The sequence below is a fragment of the Carettochelys insculpta genome, chromosome 3 (genome assembly GCF_033958435.1).
Source record: "Carettochelys insculpta isolate YL-2023 chromosome 3, ASM3395843v1, whole genome shotgun sequence".
Lineage (NCBI taxonomy): Eukaryota > Metazoa > Chordata > Testudines > Carettochelyidae > Carettochelys > Carettochelys insculpta.
In genome coordinates this window covers 64,918,953-64,942,047 of record NC_134139.1, presented here as the reverse complement: position 1 = coordinate 64,942,047, position 23,095 = coordinate 64,918,953, and the positions used below count along the sequence as shown (strand labels likewise).

Here is a 23,095-nt window from a genome sequence, read left to right as displayed (position 1 = left end):
TTGGCTTTTCCCTCTTCTGTGTAATCATTTTGTTCATCGACAGAAGTATTGTTGAGATGAGCGTGAAGGAAAGAGAGTGCTGGTGCAGAAATGGCTGTCACTGTCTTCTGCACAATGGTTGTCCGCTGTCTGTGGGCCTTCTTTTGTTGTGCAGAACATATGGATTCCTGTGTTGGACCAAGATTTCACACGTACTAATGCTTTCTTCTTGACTCTGGGGGTTTGCTGTTTCAGAGCAAACACTTTAACAATACCTTATAACGGGTGAGCAGACTTTTTACATGTCCCCCACCCCATCCCCAGGGTCTCCCCAGACTGCCATGGAAGTGAGTGCTGGTCTCCTGGAAGTGATGTGCCGCAGTCCCTCAGCCATGGGGACAAGGGCTGGGGGGCAGCAGATGAGTCAGGTTTCTGAATGGCACTTTCTCTTTTGAAAAGTTTGGCTTTTATTTTTAGCTCGTTCAAGGAGCAGAGACCAGCAAAAAAGTTATAAATCTCCTTTCTTATTGCTCGATCATTTCTCTGATCCTGGCACTAAACAGAAAGAGATTGATAGTAATTGTGCTAGTTTTGTAACTTACACTGCTTCTTACTGTGAGGGATTCTCAGCAGCAATGAAACTTTAAATAGAATGTGGTCCTCCCTGTTTATATCAGACTCTCAGAAGCTTTGAAGCAAGCCCAGCCCAGGGTGTCTCAGGGAATTAAGTCTAAACATGCCTTATAAGATAGAATTAGCATTTTTAAAGCAAAGCCGCTGCTGGGGCTTGAGCTCAGAGCCTGTGCTTGGGACATCTCAACATGCTGCTGAAGGGGGACTTACTTTTCCTGCTGGCCCTGCCTGGTGGGAGCAGGGAGTGAGTACCTGGGAGGTGCTGATCCGCGCTGTCTAGTCTGCATAGAGTGGAAGCTTGCCTGCTTCTCTGACCATGCTGTCCCCCAGGCTCTGCTGCTAGCAACCTCAAGGAGAGACTTTTGTAAGGCATGGGGCAGGCTGCGTGCGGTGTGAAGCTGGGCCTGAGTTCCCCTGAACACTCAGTTGCTGCTCACTTCCCCTCCAAGAATCAAGCTGCTCTCCTCTAGCAAGGCCACATCCATCTCCCAGGACAGAGACCTGGAGTGAGCTGCTGCCTCCGGCAAAATAAAAAACCAGCAACCAGGAGACAGCTCTTGGTAGAGCTCAGCATAACAGGAGCAGAGTGACTGTGGGGAGGGTAACAGAGGCAGCAAGGGAGGGAGAGGAGGAGCCTGATCGCACTGTGCCCCCACTTAACACAATTTGATAGAATGTACCCCACTTTGTGCACTCCTGCCTGATAACATGGGATGCAGATGTGCGATGACTGCATGCAGCCAGCTCACAAGCATTTCATAAAGTCTAACTCTAAACTCTAATCCATTTGTCCAGGCCAACATAAGCTCAGATCATTGATAGGCAATCTGTGCTAGTGAGCACGTCGTGAGTGGTCCTTCTTCATCAAGGTGGGCCACAAGTATGTTGTAACCCATAGGGTAGTTTTGCTAATTGCACTTGCATACCTAGAAGTGGAACGGCGTGCTGATTTGAACTGTAGCACCTTGACTATCAGATTGCTCTCCCCAATTGGAACACACAGGACAATAGCTGGATGCTAAGAGAGAAAACAAAAAGTGGTGTATTGTAGAAAGTGGTAGCACAGACTTGAGAGAACATCAACTTGAAATACTGTGATTCTGTTCACAGTAAATTGAGCTCCTTCAATGAAGACTACACAAAAAGCAGAGAAGAGTATGAAGAGGCTCAGGAAGCCATTGTAAAAGAAATCATAAATATTGCTTCTGGTAAGTAGGGTTAACAAATGAAATAAGCTGAAATATTTGCAGAATTTACTATAGTCTTTCCTTATTCTTTTCTTGTTCCCTGTATACATAAGGAAAAGTATTTATAATTGCAGTTGGTTTCAAGCACTGGTCACCTGTTCAGATGGTCAAAATGTTAAACATTCCTAGGTGAAGGGTGCTAAATTATTGTAACTTACCTGGAAGCAGAGTTTCATGCAGAGCAGTTCTTAAAGTTTTAGGGAAAAAGTTAAAAGGTTCATGAACGTAATGATCTGGAAAAAAAAAATTGTCGTTAACAAGCTTTATTTAAATGAATCGCTGGCCTGATAAGGAAAGAGCGGAGAGTTATGCATCATTAAGCTAAAAATAGTGAAAAAAACTTCTGTATCTTTATGAATACTTTAAGAACTTTCAGTTGAGCCGATAAATGCTCATATTATGTAAATTGTTTTCAAGAGCCATCTTTGAAGTCATTTTTGAGTGGCATGTGTTGAACTTGCAAGTATTGAAATAGGAGAATGAGTAACCAGGAGCCAAACAAGGAGGCAAAAATGTTAGGTGCAAACGGATCATTAATTAATTAGCTGCCCCTCCCTCCCCACCCCATATCTCCCTGGAACAGAGAGATATGGTTGCTGTAGAATAGAAAGCATGAAAATTACTTCAAGATTTCTCGTTCTGACATGTAAACAGTTCCAGATTATGGACATTGTAGATCGTAGTCTGTATCTGGGTACCATAATTAAAGAAATAAAAAATGTTTAGAAGACTGAATCTCTTGCTCTCCACTGAAGTTTTATATTAAATGTTGTTTACTTATATCAGGAGTTAGAGGCAGCAACCCCCTCCACCCCCCATAATGATTTTCTTGCATAAAACTAATTTAACTTTTATTCTCAATTTCTGTTATATTCATTTGCTTAATTATAGTCAGTTGGAATTGCATATATAGTGAACTCTTTCATATCCAGCAGCTTTGGAACCAGGAGTTTGCTGGATATTCAAATATTCTGGATAATAGAGAGGTATACCTAGCAATGCATAACACTAAAGAAAAACAAAATTGGGTATTAAAAACAAACAAAAATGTATGCAGAGTACTTTGTTTACTAACAGAAGTATTGTACACTGCTAACTTATACTACAATTGCTGTATTTATTTGTATTTACTTTCGCTATACTGTGCATATGGAAAACAAAACTAAAATTTACTTATGATTAAAATGCCAGTTGTTTGAGAGTTTTGGATAATAAAATGCCAGATATGAAAGAGTTAACTGTATTTGTGTTTTTTCTGATACTATGGTATATTATTCACTAATACATTGCAAAGCAAGCATTTCCTTTGGCTTGGCTGGGTCTTATTTTCATAGTTTGCAGTGTGCTGTAGCTATTAGTTCTGTCTTTTGCTTTAATGTGTTACGGTTTGAGTGAGCAGCTGCATGAAAGCCAGTTACAAGGTATGAAAAGATTACATCTACAATAAATCTCCAGCAGACATAAAAGTAGGTCTCTCAGCTCATTTAAAGACTTCACTGGTGTTGTAACACAAGTCCAGAGATATATACGTCTGTATCTAAACATATTTTGTCTTCCTCCAGTGAAGACACTATAAAGAAACTCTATTGTCTGCATTGGGTGTACAACTCTTAATTGCAAGTGACCTTTTTAAAAAAGCCTTCTTGCTGCTCTGCATCCTGCTGTGCAGTGAGAATCAATGGGGTTAGTTAAGGCCCAGTGAGAGAGTGAAAATTGCCTGGTAGAATTTTTTGGAGTGAATTTTTTGAACTGTACTGCTCTCTTCTTTTGACAAGCTGTTCCACTTACAAATATTAAAGTAATTACAGGTCTGTAGTTAAGTCACTGCAAATGCTCTCAACGGGCTTATTTAGTCTTCAGAAGAGACGAATGGGTGTGGGGAGAGGATTTGATAGCAGCCTTCAGCTATCTGAATTGGGGTTCCAAAGAGGATGGAGCTAGGCTGTTCTCAGGGGTGGCAGATGATAGAACAAGAAGCAGTGGTCTGAAGTTGAAGTGACAGATATCTAGGTTGAATAGTAGGAAAAACCTATTTCACTAGGAGGGTGCTGAAGCACTGGATTACCTAGGAAGGTGGTGGAATCTCTATCCACAGAGATTTTAAAGGTCAGGCTTTTCAGAGGCCAGGCTGGAATGATTTAGTTGGGGTTGGCCCTGCTTTGAGCAGGGCTTTGGACCTCCTGAGGTCACTTTCTACCTTAATCTTCTGTGATTTGAACAGATATTTAATGATATTAACACGGGTTATAGAATTTAAACATCTACACAGTCTCACTCTATCTTGCTTTCATGCCACATCCAAATAGTGGTTATCAGAGGTAACGTGGGAGGGAAAGGCTACCTGGTTATTTTGAGCATATTTTAAATAAGTTTCCCCCTTTTCTGAAGCCATTGGGGCAATTAGTAATTGGGATGCCTTCTCTCCATTATAGACTGAAAGCATCCTATCTCTGTGGGCTTAGTGTAGGAATCACACAATGACTCTGACTTCATGTGTGGTGATCTGTCACATGAGCAGTCAGTCTGTTGTACACATTTTCATTATCATTCTACTCCAAGATGTCGCAGTTGTCTGCAGTAGGCAGTCTGTAAGATGAATGGAGTTTTATCAAAGATGTATTCTTGATGTCCTTGGTTTCCATGTTTGCTTTAAAGCAAAATTTAATTTAAAAAACATGAGTTTTGGGACTAGATCACAGTAATTGAGTGGAAAGCATGTGCAAGGGGAGTTGGACTTGTATTTGTGATATCCTATGTAGTTTCATTATAAATTGCAGTCTTTTGATTTCTTATAGTGTCCTCAGAATTCTGTGGACACTATAAGAAACAAACGCACAAACACGAAAGGAGGGACAGACCCTGCCCCCAAAGACTTACTGTGTTTTTGTTCAAATTTAGGTTTAAAATTTCCTTAAATTTTGTTTGTGTAAATTATAAATTCAGTACAGTGTTAGATGCATTTTTCTGGGTTTTTTTTGCCTTTAAACAGGTTATGTGGAGCCAATACAGACAATGAATGACGTGATAGCTCAATTAGATGCTGTTGTCAGTTTTGCTCATGTATCAAATGGTGCTCCTGTGCCCTATGTACGTCCAGTCATTCTGGGAAAGGGACAAGGAAGGATTGTGCTGAAAGGCTCCAGACACCCGTGCATTGAAGCTCAAGATGACATAGCATTCATCCCCAATGATGTTAACTTTGAGAAGAGCAAGCAGATGTTCCATATTATTACTGGTAAAGACTGGTTTATATGCAGTGTTTTTAGTTTTCGTTTAAACTCAGTCTGTATCAATTCTGAAGAATGTCTTGTAGGAATTTTTTTTTATAAAAGTCTGTCAATAAGTGCTTTATAAGTAAGGGGTTAGAGATCAGTTAGTGATTTACTTATAGCAGTGCTGGCATTTGGATCAAGTTTTGGAAAAAAAAAAAGATGAGACTGGCTTTCATAAGCAGTTTCAGCACTACTTGTTTTTTTTTGTGGTGGTTATGCTTAGTAAGCATGTGTTTTAAAACAAAATGTTGTCATGATGTCCTTAGAAAACATTTCATTCAGTGCTGGGTACTTTATACAGGGAGACTTACCAGTCTTTAAAATCATTACATTGGGTCAACAAGTTTGTAACTAAAGGTATACTTGTGGGAATGCTGATTATGATATTTGGAGGTCTAATGACATTTAAACGAGATTGTGTGGGTAGAAGAGAGGGAGATCATATAAAGTTATTAGTAAATCGCATAGCACTTTAGGAGGTGAAAAGGTGTACATGTTTTCCACAGAAACTGTGAACACCTGAGTTAGCATTATGAATTAACACACAGGTGAATGTTTCTGCCTCGAAAGAGCCCAGAATTCATTTCATTATATTGCTGTTTCATTTTTGATAAGTAGGTCATTGTAGCTGAAACTTTTTGTCTGCAGTCTTAGTTCAGAGGTTATTGCTAATGTGACTTGCCAGTGGAGATGTATTCATGTAGCATTGATAATATGAGGGCTGATTACTTTCTGGTAGATTTTACAAGCACTATAAATTTTAATTTATCTAGTAGACAGTGTAGTTACCTATATAGTGTATAGATGTGTAATTTGTCAAAAATAGCATCTGTACTTTATATGTACTTTTCCAGTGAAAGTTCATCTTTAATGTGAATAATCTGCTATACTTTTCTATTACCAGAGTGGATAAAAATGGGTGGTTTAGAAGTATATGTGTATGTGGTGGGGAAGGGGGGGGGACTGTAAACTAAACACATCTTTTGAAAATTTATTTAAATTTAAAATTGACAACCTATGTTTAGGCCTAAACTTCTTATAACCTGTTAGAGTGATTTACATAAAGAAGTGCCGCAGCAGTGGTTTATTTGTCTAGTGCAGGGGCGAGGAACCTTATGTTGGGTTGGGGGCCAGTGACCCACAGAAAAATCAGTCAGGGCCACATAAAAAAAAAAAAAAAAATCTCGAAAAACCCTCACTGGCGTGGCCCCTGACTGAGAAACCTTACTCTGCTCACACTCCAGCACAATGGACAGGGGGGTAAAGAAGGGGGAGCTTTGGCCTGGGGAAGCCCTGAACCTGATTAACTCTTGTTGGGGCTCAGGGTGGGAGCAAAACTGGGAGGAGGGGGTTCAGGATTCAGTGTGTGTCGGAGGGGGCTTCTGAGGAGAAGGTGTGGGGTCTGGGTGGGACAGAGGGTACAGGAACAGGCTGAGAGGGGGTCTGGGCAGGCGGGGTGGCAGGTGCAGCTGGGAGTGGAGGAGTCTGGGTGACAGGGAGGGGTGGTAACTTCTGCATGTGGCGGCTGCCTGGGGGAACAGCAACATGGAGAAATGCTCCATAGAGAGGTGTTTCTCCCTGCATCTTCCAGATGTGAGTTCCAGCCAGGGAGGGGGAGCAGGCTCAGTGGTGGCATTGCTTTCTGCCCCCACCGGGCAGAGCCTGCAGGCCAGAGCCAGTCACAGCTAGCCTGATCTGGCCCACAAGGCTCAGGGCTCCCTCCCCCCGGGTCTAGCGAGCTCAGAGTGTGTTAAATCAAATACGAGAAACTGACTGGATGCTGAAAAATCAGGACAGCTTGTTTTCCTCTTCCAATTTAGTAATGAAAATGAGGTGGGAGAGGACAAGTTCTTTTAATTCTGAAAATTGGAAGAACGTGAAGCCAAATTTTCAAGGGTGTGTAGGCGTTACAGAAACAGAAAGATGTACAATGAGATTTTCCAAAGCTCCTGAACAAGTTAGCTGACCAGAAACAATCAAACACTCACTATTTAATGTTTCCTTTGCCTAATAAATCATTTTAAAACTAGCTGTGTAGAGAAGTGAAGAAAGTAGTTCTTTGAGCGATTGCTCCTGTGCATTCTGATGTATGTGTGCATGCATAGCTCTCAGAAGATTTTTCCCTGGCATTACCTGTTGGGTCAGCTGTAGCTCCCCTTGCAGCAACGTGGATAACATTGCCTATAAATATCCCTGCCGACCTGACCTCTGCTCAGTTTCTTCTTTCTGCCTACTGATGGTTGTTGGAGCATCTACTGCTGGTTCACAGTTGGTGGCATTCCCTAGTTAGCAGTTCTTTGTTTATTAATCAGTAGTTATTGCTGTTAATCTTTGAGGGGATTTTCCCCTCACTTGGTGGTGCCCTAGGGTTTCAAACAGAGTAAGAGATGTGGGAACCTCATGCCAAAGGGTAACCCTCACTCTGCTTGTCTTAAGTGCCAGGGGGAGAGTCACCTGCAAGATAAGTGTTTTATTTGCAGATCATTCAAACTAGGAGAAAGAAAGAAACGCATCAGAGACTGAAGCTGACCCTTATGGAATCAGTTCTCCAACCCCAAGAGCTGACTTATCTTCATCGGTGTGGAGCATGCCAGCATCCTTGTGCGATGCTTTGGTGTCTAGGCCAGACATGGAGTTTTGGCATCACTACCCAGCATCTAAGACTGCTCCCTGGCTGTGGTTGCACTCCCCGGCACAGAAGTCAGGGGCTTGATACGCTCCTTGATGCTGAAGAAAAAAAAAAAGAGTGCAGAGAGGCTTCTCTTCTCTCTCCAGCAGATCCTGGAGGGGCCCCGGGCTGTCACGAGCACAAGCGGCTGCACACCCAGCACCAACCCCGACACTGTCAACTGTGAGCCCACAAGCAAGTCCATCAAGTCCAGCATCAGTAGTCTGTCCAGTACTGGTGATTGTGGAGGACGTAGACCTTCCTTCCGTGCCAGATATCTCCAAGGCCACCAGGGAATTAGTTGAATTGGCGGCATGTTCTAGTCCACCCATCGCACGCCCAGAGCCTCTCCTGGCCTCTCCCCCAAAAAGACTGTTTCTGCCTGTGACCCTCTGCTACTAGCTGTGGTCCCCAGCATGTAGTTTTTGGCCAGTCCCACCACCAATTCTCACTCCATTACTGGCGTACACAGTAACGGCACCAACACTGACGATGGCACGAGCATCCCTTCAGCCACCGGGACCACTTCTCATGCAGGCCGCAGCAACCAGCGTGGTCGGCACCGGGACAGTCCTCCTTTGTACCATAAGCCACATTTATGGCTCTGTTACCAGTGTCACAAGTGTTGGGCAGGCTGGTGGCACCTGAGGTTCTTCCTGCAATGCAGGGGTCAAGTCTGCCTTACCTGTCATCAGCACCTTTAGCTCCTAAGCACAGGGGTAAGCCACAGGCCGTGTCATTCCATAGCACATCCCTGAAGTACCACTCACATGCACCATCCGGGAATGCTCTGCCTTGGTCTGCTCTGGACTACACTTCCAACTCTGAGGCAGACTCTCTGGTGTCACTCAGCTCCTGGTACCAATCCAGGTCTAGGTACTACTCCTGGTGCAGACATGGTCCCCCTCAGTGGCAGGCACTGGTGCAATGGCCCTTTTGGACTCCCTAGGCCTAACACCAGATGCAAAGTCAGGGTACACCCCCTTGGTCCCTGTCAGTGGCACCCCGAGGGCAGGAGGACCCTTTAGCTGCTGTGGGGGCTCCAGTCCCAGAGCCCACCTCCCCCAGTGTTTCTCATGGCTCTTCAGACTATGCTGGACTCAGACTCAGCAGCCCTCACTATGGCCATGGATGCAGCTGTCGGTAGAAGTCAGGCCAGTACAGGTGCAGCACACCATCCAAGACCTACCCTTTGATGGGCAGCGGCTCTTTGTGGAGAAAACTGACTCCCACTTGCACAGCCTCAGGGATTCTAGGGTCACTCCTGAAGTCATTGGGTATCCACCTTGTGGCCCCCCAGGGCGGGCATGTACAGCTGTATTAGCCCCTCACATTCCTGGAGGAATATTTCAAGCAGGACCAGGGCAGGCATAGGGGTCGGCACTCGGACCTTAGGGGAATGCAGCGACCTTCTTCCTCATCCCAGGACCAGCATCGAAGCAGCAGCAGCAGGAGCCTAAACCCACCACTTTTGAGGGCACACCTGGGAGCAGAGCACTTGTGGACCTTCAGGATCCTTCCCCACAGTTTATCAACTGATTATCCACTTCTGCTGAATCTGGGCTTGGATCGCCTCAGACCGCTGGATTCTCAGCACAGTACGAGTGGGATACACTGTCCAATTCTATTCCCTCCCTTCCTCCCAGGCCCCTAAGCCCTCTGACAAGCAGGTCCTCATTCGGGAGGTACAGCCCCTGTTGTCCCTAGGAGCTATGCAGGATGTTCCCAGGGAATTTTGGGGTGGGGTTTCTACTCCGGTTGTTTTCTCATTCCCAAGGCCAAGGGGAGCCTCTGGCATGTTAGGGACCTCAGAAAGCTGAACGCATTTGTAAAAGGGTTGAAATTCTGCATGGTGTCCCAGGCCTCTATTATCACACTTTCGGATGCAGGCGACTGGTTTGTTGCTCTCAACCTATAGGATGCCTGTTTTCACACTTTGATTACCTCTGCCCGCCTCTGGTTTCTCAGGTTCATTGGGACAAGCCATCACTACCAGTTCACAGCATTGCCATTCAGCCTGGCCGTGGCCCCCCGGGTTTTCACAAAAAGTGTGTGTGCCGGTGGTGGCTGCCTTCCTTTGCAAGGGGGCATCCAGGTTTTCCATAACTGGATGACTGGCTCATAATGGGCCAGTCCCAGGAGCTGGTCATGCACCAGGTACGGTTCATCCTGGACACTCTCAGGGGTCTGGATCTCATACTAAATGCTCCCAAATCTGCCCTGAATTCCACCTAGAGGATAGAGTTCATCGGGGCCCTGTTAGACTAGAGAGCAGCGTGAGCCTTGTTCCCAGGGACTCATCCACATATCATGGTGGATGTTATCCTAGCCCTAAAGTGCTGCTGGACAGCCAGGGTCAAACGTTGTATAAAGCTGTTTGACGTGTGGCCCCCTGCATGTATGTGCTCCAGCTCTTCTCCACCTCTGCCCCAGGCATGCATGACTGGCGTCGGTGTTTCGACTGGCCAGGAGCCGTAAGAATGTGCTAGTCACACTGAAGGCAGTGGCATTAGGGTCCCCAGAGTGGTGGCTGCAGGAAGAGGTGGTGGGCGAGGGGGTACCCTTCACCCAGACTCAGTCCCAGCTGACCCTGGTAATGGACACTTTGAACACGGGTTGGGGTGCACACTTGGGCAGTTTGGAACCAGTCGTTGTGAATGGAACACAGCCTGTTCCTCCAGATCAATGTCAGGGAGCTACAGGTGGTTCTCCTGTTGTGCCAGGCGTTAATGGTACATCTCCGGGGCAGCTATTACTAGTCTTCATGGGCAGTGCTACTGCTATGTTCTGCATCAACCAGCAAAGAGGGGCCAGGTCTTCACCTCTGTGCCAGTAGGTGATACGTCTGTGGAACTGCTGCATGAAGCAGGACACAGTCATTCAGGTGTTATACCTGCCAAGGGGGCCAAACAGCCCGGCAGATAGTGTTAGTCAGTCCTTTCAGTCTCACAAGTGGTCCCTGAGGGGAGAAGTACCCAGGTCCCTGTTTCAGGAGTGGGGATATCCTAGGGTGGATCTTTTTGCTAACCGCCTCTACAGGAAATGCCCTCAGTTTTGTTCATTTCAGGGCCATGCCAGGGGATCCCTCTTGGATACCTGCGATATGTCATGGTCAGGTCAGCTCCTGTATGCATTCTCCCCATTCCCTCTGATACCCGGGGTCCTATTCAAGATCCACCAGGACAGGGCAGAGGTAAACCTCATATCCCTGGTTTGACCCAGGCACGTTTGGTACACCACCCTCCTGGACCTGATGACCGTGAGGGCCGTATCTCTTCCTCTGTTGCCCAGTCTTCTGACACTGGAATATGGTCAGTTGAGGCACCCAATTTAGACTCCCTACACGTCATGGCATGGAGACTACATGGCTGAACTGCTTGGGGCTCCACTGTTCAGTGGCATTGGACAAAGTGTTACTGGGCAACTGAAAGCCATCCGTCAGAGTGACTTGTATGGCCAAATGGAAACTGTTTTCCTTGTGGTGTACCGCTAAAAGGATTTTCCCCTCTGGGGCATCTGTCCCCCTTTGTTCTGGATTATCTACTGTACCTTAAACTTGAGAGGCTGGTGGTGGTGTCCCTCATGGTTCACCTAGTGACTATCAGTCGCTGTTTGGGGACCCAATGGTGGTGTGGTTCCTTAACGGTCCTTAAGAAGCTGTAAGGGTGGTTTCACCGTCCTTAAGGATGGTTGTACCCTCTGGTAAGAGATCTGGTGCCTCCCTGGGATCTTAATCGGATATTATCTTGGTTGGTGGCCCATCCCTTTGAACATGTGAGCACGTGCTTGTTAGTGTACCTGTTGTATGACGTGGCATTGCTGGTGGCCATTCCCTCGGCCAGGAGGGTGTCAGTGCTGAGGACCCTGACATCTGAATCCCCTTATATGTTGTTCTGCAGGAATGAAGTGCACCTGCGTCTGCATCCTGCATTTTATTGAAGGTTGTAATGCCCTTTCGTGTTAACTAGGATGGATATCTTTCTACCATTTTTTGCCCTAAACCTCATGCCTGGGATCAGGACAGGTTGTTGCACTCCTTGGACATATGGAGTGCTCTAGCCTTCTGTATTGACAGGACTAAACCGTTCTGCAAGCTCCCCCAAATTTGTGTCATTTGTGGAACGCATAAATGCCCCGTTACTGCTGTGTACCTGTTGTCCTGGATCACATTGTGCATTAACATCTGCTATGAGCAGGCCAGACAGAGTCCCTGCCTTGCCCTGCCCTGCCCAGCCCATCAATGAGGGTCCAGACTACCTCATTGGTGTTCCTTGTGCACGTGCCTGTCTCAGACATCTGTAGGGCAGCAACATGGTCGTTGACACATGCCTTCACCTCACATCATGCCCTGGTACAGCAGGTCTAGGGAGATGCCAGGTTTGGCAGTGTGGGTCCTGTAGTTGGCTACCAGGTAAAGGTAGGATCTGGCCCCACCTCCAGGGCATACTGCTGGTACGTCACATACCAGAATGCACAGGAGCAATCACTCAAAGGAAAAACAGTTACCTTGTAACTTGTTTTTCCAGATGTGTTGCTCCTGTCCATTTTGGACCCCTCCACCCCCCACCGGATCATCCATCAAGAAAGAACTGAGCAGGAGGTCAGGTTGGCGGGGTAGTTACAGGCAGTGTTGCCACAGGGGGGACAACAGCTGGCCTGACGGGAGCTGCTAGGGAAAAATCTTCCAACAGCCAAGCGTGCACATCAGAATGGACAGGTGCAGTGCATCTCGAAGAACAGCAGCTACAAGGTGAGTAACTGTATTATCTTGTGACTTCAAACAAACTGCATTCATTGTTGACCAGAAACACTATCAAGATTAAACATAAAATTAAACCCTTGTAGCTTTGCTGTAGGTTAGAGGTACATCTGTGCCCTTTAGATTGTTGCTCATATTTTTGAGAAGAGAGGTTATTTAAAAAAATCTTCTTTAGGAAGAATATCGGTCATGAATGTGCAGTTGCTAACAAGCCCACCCACGAAGCTGAGCTGCTTGTTGCAGTTGTTGATTAAGGACAAAGATGCATTTTCCATGTCGATTTTAGATTATATTTACCTTCAGAGCCATTAACCTTAAGAATCTCTTAAAGCTATTGGTACAAAGGAGAAGAAGCTACTTTATTAAATTCTTATCAAAATTTCATTTCTTAGGCCCTAACATGGGAGGGAAATCAACATACATTCGCCAGACTGGAGTGATAGTTCTTATGGCCCAAATTGGGTGCTTTGTACCATGTGACTCAGCGGAAGTCACTATTGTGGATTGTATTCTGGCTCGGGTAGGAGCAGGAGACAGTCAGTTGAAGGGCGTCTCGACTTTCATGGCAGAAATGCTAGAAACTGCTTCGATTCTTCGGTAAGAACTGTACCTGTTTTTTGCTTCATCAAATGTTGGAAGGAGGCTATCATACAGGATTTCTTTGTGCTGTAGCATTTTTCTTTCTATTCATGAGAAAATTTGTACCTTATCACCATAGATACTGGTGCTTCTAGATGAGAACAGCCTGTATGTTTTACTTAATGAGTACCCGGTTTTGTTCTCACATTGTCATGCAGATCTAATAATCATTCATTTTACATAATATTTTTTATAGAATATCCTTACAGTTAACTGTTTGTCTTGGCATTAGACTAAATTTTGAATTTCAGAGAGCTTAAACAATCTAAACTTTGAAAAATGTGTTGATTTTAGGACAGCGTCTGAAAACTCTTTAATCATCATTGACGAGTTGGGAAGAGGAACTTCAACCTATGATGGATTTGGGTTGGCATGGGCTATTTCGGAATATATCGCCAGCAAAATTTGTGCCTTCTGTATGTTTGCCACACACTTTCATGAACTGACAGAACTTGCTAACGAAGTGCCAACTGTGAATAATTTACATGTTACAGCACTAACCACTGATGAGATGCTGACTATGCTTTACCGTGTCAAGAAAGGTGAGCTCTTGTAAATGCTGAAAAAGATAAAACTATCAGATGCCATGGGAGAGGAAAAGAGAGCCTTTCCTACGAAAAGACATGAAGGTGCCTTTCTTACTCTGATACAAGGTCTTGGCTCTTCTTAGCCATCACTAATGATTTGTTGCATTTCTCTGTTATCTACAGAAAGCTGCATCTCTTGGTGAATACAGATGAAAATTAGCACATTTTATAATGGAATGAGTTGTTTTCTAATCCTCAGACTTAGTTCTACAACATAAGTTAAAGCTTTTTGTCCTGTTTTGAACATTATGTTATCAACAAAATCCCCCTCAAAATTTCACAGGTCTGCATTTGCCTAAGGAATGTACTACCTATAATTGCTCTGGGATATTTCATGCATTAAAATTGAGTTTTAGAGCAAAAGATTAGAACTTGTTTCTACAGGAAGGATCAGTGTTAGAGTTTGGCAGAACAGTTCAGTAAAATGGTAAAAAGAACAGTATGTTTCAAATTCACGTATCTTAATTAGCAAATGTTTCAATGTATGACATTATAAACACAGAAGATATCAGCTAACTTACTTCTGCAACAGTTGATATCTAGAAAAAGGTTATTTTTCCCTCAGCAGAAGTGGCACATGAAATTGCAAGCCCAAAAGCAAGGATTTTTAATGAATTGCTGGAGAATGCAAATATGTTTCCTGTATTTAAGAAAAGAGGGAAAACGTTATTCAGGAAATTACATGTCCAAAAGTTTGACCTTAATTATTTTCCTCTTCCAAATTGCATGTAAGACCTACTGCTACACAGTAATTCAGGTAAAATGCAACGCAGCTTCTTGAAGATGATAACTGAGTTTCTGACAGAAAATGCAGTAGATCTAACCTTCCTGGATTTCATTAATAATTTTCTGTGTCTATAACTATTAGATGCTTTAAAGTGGAGAAGATAGGGATTAAAGAGAGAATCAAAAGCTGAACGAGGAACTGGTTAAAGGGGAGACGACAGTGGAGTCATGCTGAAAGGTGAACTGTCAAGGGAGTGGGGTGCCAGACCACTCAAAGTGGCTGTCTGCTCCATGTTGCTGTCTGCACTGAGCAGGGGGAAGCTTCGTGCACTCTGCCTCCACCCTCAGCACAATCTCTCAGCTCCCATTGACTGGTATCTGGCTGATAGGAACACATGAAGCCTTCCCCCTACCTCCCTGTAGCTCAGATAGCCACATGGAACAGTCAGACACTTTGAGCCCTGCAGCTTCTCTGTGCCTGAAGGTCCACGAGGGGCTGGCTGCAGCCAGATTGAAAAACTTGGTGGGCTGAGCTGGATCTTGCCCGCCCCTGAGCCAGAGACTTATCCATTGGAATTGGCATAGGAGAAGAAAGGCTGGGTGTATTGGTCATTCACAATTGTGAAAAAAGCTAATGCGATCCAAGTATGCATTAGGCAAGGGATTTCCAAGAGAAAGAGGAGAGCATTAGTACCTTTGTACAGTAGTTTCAGAGGAGTAGCCTTGTTAGTCTGCGGCCACACACACACGCACAAACTCACCCCAGTCCTGTAGCCTTGTTAGTCTGCAGACACACACACAAAACACTCCTGTAACACACTGAAGACTAACAATTTTAAGAACTGAAGAAGTGGGTCTTACCCATGAAAGCTCATTACCTAATAAATGAAATTGTTAGGCTTTAAGGTGCTACAGGACTGCACGGTACCTTTGTACAAGGTACCGATATGATCTCATCTGGAGTAATGTGCGCAATTCTGGTGTCCTGCTGGACACTCTCCAGGGCATCCACATGGTGTCCAGAGTTTTAAAAAAAGATTAATTCAGACTGGAATAAGTGCAGAGAAGGACTACTAGGATGATGGGAGAAATGGAGATCCTATGTTACAAGAGGAGACTGAGTTAGTCTAACGTAACAAAGGCTGAGGAGAGATACAGTTGTCCTTCTTGATAGATTTATAGAGAGAAGTCACCAGGTAGGGAGAGAAGCTATTTAAATTAAGATCAAATATTGGCACAAGAACACATGGAAGTAAATTGGCTATCAACGAGATGGAAAGGTCTCTGAATTACTGCAGAGAAATTTCTTGGGTCTCTGTCTGGAAGGTCTCACCCACAAACTCACTCTAACTGATCAAAGTATTTGGAGTTTGTAAGGAATTTTCCCCTAGGTTGATTGTCAGAGACCCTGTAGAATTTTTGTCGTCTTCTGCAGTGCTGAGACATGGGTTGCTTGCTTGTTTGAACTAGAATGAATGATTTGAAGGCTTTAAATCAAGTTTTGAGGAATTGAGTAACAGCAAGGGGCTCTGCGCCTGTTACAGGAGTGACTGGATGAGGATCCGTGGTTAGTTCAGATGATCATGATGGTTCCTATGGGACTTAAAGTCTGAGGTGAAAGGAGTATGTCATCAACCATCAAAATATATAAAGTAAATCTCCAAGTTCCTTTACAATTTTCTGTTGGTATTAGTGGACTTATGTCGTGGCATAGCTAATTATATGCAGCAGAGTTCTACTACAAATGGTCAGTGAGTTTCAGTGCTTGGGTGAAAGTGAGGAAAGAAAAAGTATTAAAACAATTGTAAATAGTACTAAGATACTGAAGACAAAAATTATTGTATTTTAAATGGCATGTAATGTCTTTGAACTATTCTAAGCAGGACTGTAGACAATGAGAATGTATTTTGTAGTATCTGCAAAACATAGACTAAAGTCAGGAAATAGTGGGAGAACCTGAACTGTGTATCTCTCTTCCCAAAAAGACAGAAATATCGAAGGGCTTGTTTTTATGATCTGTTAGTCATTGTAAATACTTTCTGTTGAAAGTTGACTTTTTCTGTTCTTCAGGTGTGTGTGATCAGAGTTTTGGAATACACGTAGCAGAGCTTGCTGCTTTTCCAAAGCATGTAATAGCGTGTGCGAAAGAGAAGGCTCTGGAGCTAGAGGAGTTCCAAAATATTGGAAAACCTGCAGAATCCGAGGAAGAACCAGCAGCTAAGAGACACTACAGAGAGAAAGAGGTTTGTTAATGTAGTCAAACAAAATCTATGCAAGACTGTTTGATTAACCATTGTTCGCTGAAAAAAAGTTGTATGATGATTTTGAATAAAAAAGCTGGTGACTGGCAAAAGCTTTTCATCCTTTCTATGAACGATTAGGTTGCAGCATTGTATTTTGCTGTATAGTAAACTCTCAATTTTACTAACCCCAATTTAGGAGACTGGAAACAATGGATGTCCCCCCATTGTTCCTGAAGTCCTCTGGGATCAGTAAAATCCTAAATCCCTCTGCTCCCCTCTTGCACACCTAACTCAAATGGCTCCGAGCAGCACTTCTCGAAGAACGGAACTAAGGCATTGTGCACTTCACCTTTCTTCACATCATCTGTCATAAGGTTACCTCCCCTATTCCGTAAGGGTCCCACACCTTTCTTGATCATCATCTTATTGGTAACATACCTGCTGAAACCTTTCTTGTTCCCGTTCACATCCCTTGCTGACTGCAGTAGTGCTTTGGCCTGCCTAATTACACTCCTGCATGCTTGAGCAATATATTTAAGCTTTTCTCTAGTCACCTGTCCAAGTTTTCAGTTCTTGTAAGCCACTTTTTTGTGTGTTAAGCTCAGCAAAGAATTCACTGTTAAGCCAAGCTGGTCTCCTACTATATTTGCTTTCCTTCATGACTCTCCAGCTGAATATTGGTTACTTCCCCTTTTTTGTCTTTGGGAAGGTAATATCTCACTGATTCCCAGCTTGTTTATGAAATCATGTGAATGTGTTGTATGGTTGCCACTAATACATACTGTAAATTGGGGAAGTGTTGTTTTTGAAGCTATAGACTAACGCTGTATCCCTCTGAGACATAATTTCAGATGCATTGATGATATACAGACAGAGAAATGACTTTCATAACCTTTCCCCGATACCTTACAAGACAGGCTTTATATGAAAGATCATGATTTTATAAAAATGAGCACTGTGGGATTGTGACACAGCTTCTCCTAGCTTGGTGGGTTCCACTTTTATGCAGATTATTTGCCTCAGACTCACAGCAGGTCTTGATCTGAACAAGTGGGTCTGTCCCATGAAAGCTCATCACCTAATAAATTATTCTGTTAGTCTTTAAAGTGCTACATGAGTGCTTTTTTGTTTTAACAGGCCTTAGGTTAGACATCAGCAGTTTGGTGAGCCACTGTCATCATTGGCCAGCATAAGGAGTGGGAAAGGAATAGAAAGAAATTAAATCACAATTGTGGGAGACATGGGATTAAACAGGTTATTGCATTGGAAGTCCCACAGTGCACTAGAGGCTTATGTAAACATTGTAGTCTTGACAAATTGTGTTATTAGCACAGGGATTGTGACTACTAGGCAACATTTTGCTTGGTGCATTTAATGTTTTGCTTTATTGTTCATCGCTTCAGTTTTAAAAAGTTACTCACTGCTTTTTAAAGGCAAACACATAAAGCTTTTTTTTTTTTTTTATTTTAATGTGTTCCTTTTTTTTTGACTTGCCAGTCACTGATTGCTTAGTAACAACTTGGCCTTTTCTTTTGTATTTTAAAAACATGTCTGTTTGGAGTATAGCTTCACAATATCTAATCAGGTATTCCAGCTGTTGTCAGAGATATTGAAATAGTCTCTGTGTTCACCTAATGCACAGCTCTAGAGTTAAATTATGGTCTGGGATTTAAATATGAAACTCACAGTAAATCTAGCTAGTCAAACTAGCAGGTTTTAAAATCTATAGTTCTTTATGTGCATAGTTATTTACTATACAAAATTTTGTTGGTCAACAAAAGATTTCTCCCATCAATCAGAAGGTAAGAACACTTATTGCTCTGCCGGAAGGAGTCATGGAAGCTAGTGCAAGATACTAAATCTTTTATGTCAGGAAAACTTCTGGTGCTTAATGAAATTCTGTTCTTGATACTTGATGGGATTGGGGAGAGAACCATCTCAAAGATTAAATACACTTTCATTTTTCTTTCAGGAAGGTGAAAAAATAATTCAGGATTTCCTTTACAAAGTGAAATCATTGCCCTTGTCAGACATGTCTGAGGAAGACATCAGAACAAAACTGAAAGAATTGAAAGCAGAAGTACTGGCAAAGAATAATGGCTTTGTGAATGAAATTGTTTCCCGAATAGAAGTTACTCCATGAATAAAAGCTAAAATGACTCTGCTTGAACTGTTTAAAGTCACAGAAGCTACCTTCTTCTTGTACGTTTTGTGCTCTGTGATATTTTGCACTCAGTACTAAAGCAACTTTCTCTTGACTTGTTACGATTTAAAATGAGTACCTACTGAACCTGTGGAAAATTTAGTTACAGCTATTTTACTTTTATTACAAATTCTCAATAAAATACTTTCTCTAATAGCAGGGAAGTGTGAATAAAAGAGTGACGGTGTGTTCATAGCCATAGGAAGTAGCAGTGCGGGGGTATTGCAGTGCCCCCAGATTTGGATTTGGTATCACAGCAACTGGGCCCACTGCTGCCCAGGATTCTACTCATCCTTTGGGCCTGCTGCTTTCCAGGATCCCACTCAGCCCTGAGTCCTAGTTGCTGGCCCCAGCTCTAGGGTGCTGAGAGGGGCACGGACAGAGGGAAGGGAAGGCAAGGGGTGCAGTTTATATGCTTTGTGTATTCACTCAAAACATATTTTCATAAAAATATGGGATGCAGTGTCACTAAGAAAAAATCTAGAGACGTGCAGTGCTTATACCCTACCTGTAAAGTAACAATTTAGAAAAGAATTGTATAAAACAGTGCAGAGTACTGCTACGAGTGTATCTGCTTGATACATAAACATTCATATAATACTTAGAAGGAGTCAACTTAATTACTTATAGAAATTCACATTCGTGCACAGCATCTGAATTAGATCAACTGGTTTTCAGTACATCTAAAGAAAGCTAGCAACACCTATTACAAGCCTGTGAATAAGCTACTCATGTATTTTCCTGTGAGGATCACTTGCTTGAGTAAAAATTCTGTCATGCTGTTCATTAGAATAACTTTCAGCTGTTAATCTAAGCATGCTGTTCTCCTCAGCCGTGGAAGTGGAGTTACAGTTCTGTAGCATGCCTGCTCAGCTTCACAGCTGTGCTATGTAGGCACACTCATTGTACAGGATTTCAGCTCTAAAACTAGAATCAGCAGGACCCAGGAACCATCTTGGTTGCTCCTATATTCTTCTAAATCCCACAAGAAAGGAAGGTACTGTGTTAATGTTAGAGGTGTTAATGTTGAACCAGTTAACTGGTAACCATCACCTGAAATCGGCAGTTACAAACCTTTTCAAGACGCCGACCTGTTTTGACAATTGAGTAAGACTGTGTGACCCAAGGCAAATTGAAGCTGGGGGAAGGGGGCTTCTTCCCAGGAAAATTTTGTTTTTATAAATCTTGAGTCTGTTTTACCTTTAACACTTTTACACACTGTGAAAGTTTTAACTGGATCCACCCTTGCAATGTACATATAAAATTTATATAATTGGGAGTAAATAAAACAGTATGTATTCTAAAATGTTTCTTTGCAGGTGTCAGGACAGGTAGGTGTGTGTGTGTGTGTGTGTGTGTGTGTGTGTGTGTGTGTGTGTGTGTGTGTGTGTGTGTGTGTGTGTGTGTGTGTGTGTGTGTGTGTGTGTGTGTGTGTGTGTGTGTGTAAGTACTGCCAGTGCTGTGTACAGCATGTGCCAGTGGCAGTGGAACAGTGTACGGGGTCAGCGGTGAGTGTGATGCTCTGCCCAGGGGCAGGGTGTTTGGCGGTGACACTTAAACCCCTCTCAGCCCCAAACCATCACCTGCCCCTGACTTACACTCCTCTGCATTATAGTCAGGTGCATAGGCCACAGCTGCTGATGTCCCTGCAAACCTGATGGCTTCCATAGGCTAGAGACAACCTCCCTCAGAACTGTGAGTAGGAAACAGTTGAAGTAAAATTTGAACAGTTCAGTCCACACACAACAGTATTTTCAAAAAAAAAAAAAATTAGAGAGATCCCACAAGTTTAGATTTAGTTCACCTAAATCTCAGTTAATGTCTTTGATCAGCAAACTGGCACAGTTTACTGAGTCTGAATCATCTTCCCTCCACTTGCTTGTAGGAATTCAGTTGATCATGCATTCTCCCCCTGCTGGCCAGTCAGCTAACTGATTAACCTGTCACCCAGTGAAGTCACAAGTGAATAGATTTAATGTAAACCCTGTTACAATACAAAAACTGAGGAGAGCAAAACATAAATGACTTCCCCATTACTATGTTTAAAGACAAGTTGGTGAATTACAGCAGTTGAGAAAGTTATTTAGAACAGCATTCAAAGTAGGCAATTGAAACAGAAGAAAATATTTTCCCTCCCAGTTTCCCCTTGCTATAATTAATATTGCCCCATTCCCTGTAAGTTAATAAGCATGACTAATTGGCTACAATGTGCTTCAGACTGAGGGGACAACAGCCTGCTTTCTGCTCTTAGGTCAGCTTCTCCCAGAACACCTGGCTCCTAGTAAAGCAGCTGTCCTTATGGGAGTCTGACCCCAGCAACAGAGAGAGAACCTTTCGGAGCAGACCTCAGACTACCACACCCATTTCCAGAAGCGTCCGGGTGCGAGTGCTAAATCTGCCCAGCATCAATGACCCAGACACAACTCATCCCACAGATTGAAGTGTTCCCCCACAGGCTTCTCCCTGGACACTCAGTGGCAGATTTAAGGGTGACAGTTCTGAAACAAAAAAAATCAAATGTAGAGTGTGGGAGCACGAGCACCTGGTGGCCGGGCCTCACTCACAAGGCAGAATGACCATACACTCCATCTTGGAATGCTATCATACAAGGGTGGGAAGGCCTGAAGCCAGGCCAGGAGAAAGAAAGCAGAAAGTTGACAAGTAGTTGGAGAGTCCCCAAAGAGAACATCCTGACAAGCAGATAGTAAGCCCCCAAAGAGAACAGCTGGGGCAAGTAGCTGGAAGCCCCCCAAAGAGAACATCTTGGTTGTGCAACACCAGAGGGTCCTGGGGGGCGGTTCGGAAAATGACCAAGGACAGAGGAAATCTTGTAACATGTTCTGACAGGCCAGGAGGATAGAAAGTCCAAATTAGGTAACAAACGCTTTAATTGGCCAGGTATTGAACCCCCAAGTAAGAAACAGTATAAAAGGTGATTTAGCAGGAACAAGGGTGTGGGCTCCTGGACATGAGGCAGAGGCTAGCAACTTCCAGTCCAGACAGCAGACCCCGGCCTGATCACCCGGACGTCACCACCACGAAAGGTCCCAACCAAGCCATATCTCTGACTTGAAGGGCAGCTGTAACGTAGTTGTTGGTGAGATGTGGGAGCATTGGATGTTATTGGTAAGTCACATGTAATTATATACAGCTATATGTAACCTAGTGTTTAGCCTATGCCAAATAAATATATATAAGACAAGTGTTAAGTAATTGTAGTTATGAATAAATGAATCAATCACTATCGGTAAATACCACTAGCTGGGGCTATACAGAGAATTATTGGAACTTAGAACAGCCACAGGACATTGTGGAGTTCACAATTGGAGTGCTCATAATACTGGTGCTCATAATACTGTGGAAACCTAGGTTTTAAAGTAGGTACGCTGAATCACATATTGCTGCTACACTATATAAGGCTGCTATAAAGGTGGGGTGGTCGGTCCCAGGCCACCTGACTCCCCCCGCTGTATCAAACCCCACGTGCACCTACGGGACCTGGAGTAGGTCGGCACATCGTCAGAGGGAAATCTCTGAGCTGCAATTTATTTGCAAATTTGACTCCATTAACCATGGATTAAACAGAGACTGGGAGTGGCTCGCAGCTTACAAAGGCAGTTTCTCTGCGCTGGGTGCTAATATCTCCCCCCTAGATTCTGACAAAGGCTCACATCCCCTCTCTGACTTGACTTGTTTTTTCCTCTTTTGATAAGTGCTGTTGATACTGGGCCACTTCCATCTTGCTGAATAGACCTTGTCAGCTCTGGCCCTTCCTTTTACTGGAACCTCACTCTTTAAATACCGTGGTGAAACCACCACCCCCACTCACGTATCTGATGAAGTGGGTCTTTGCCCACAAAAGCTTATGCTCCAAAATATGTTAGTCTATAAGGTGCCTCAAGACTTCTTGTTCTCGAAGCTACAGACTAACATGGCTACCTCTCTGATACTTGTCACCAGTTTTGAAGTAGATATCGTTAAATTGAAGGTGGCATACCACTCCCAGATCTAGGGAAGGGATGATGAGTTCAGAGAAACCATCTGAAACTTGTTGGGCTCCTTAGGGTCCAGGATGGGTTGGAATCTGCCCCCCTCTTCACCCTGGGGGTTGAGGAAATAGTGGAAGGAGAAGACCCCTG

General features: G+C 43.8%; 1 protein-coding gene across 1 annotated transcript in view; it reads left to right on the top strand.

The window, feature by feature from the left end:
* The window catches only part of MSH2 (mutS homolog 2), a 103,752-nt gene extending 83,522 nt beyond the window's left edge, over positions 1-20,230 (top strand). The window contains exons 11-16 of the mRNA XM_074988626.1: positions 1,723-1,820; positions 4,849-5,094; positions 12,951-13,155; positions 13,492-13,739; positions 16,581-16,753; positions 18,726-20,230. Of these exons, the coding sequence (XP_074844727.1) occupies positions 1,723-1,820; positions 4,849-5,094; positions 12,951-13,155; positions 13,492-13,739; positions 16,581-16,753; positions 18,726-18,896 (1,141 nt within the window). The 3' untranslated portion in view covers positions 18,897-20,230. The remainder of the gene's footprint in view (positions 1-1,722; positions 1,821-4,848; positions 5,095-12,950; positions 13,156-13,491; positions 13,740-16,580; positions 16,754-18,725) is intronic.
* The last annotated feature ends 2,865 nt before the right edge of the window (positions 20,231-23,095 follow it).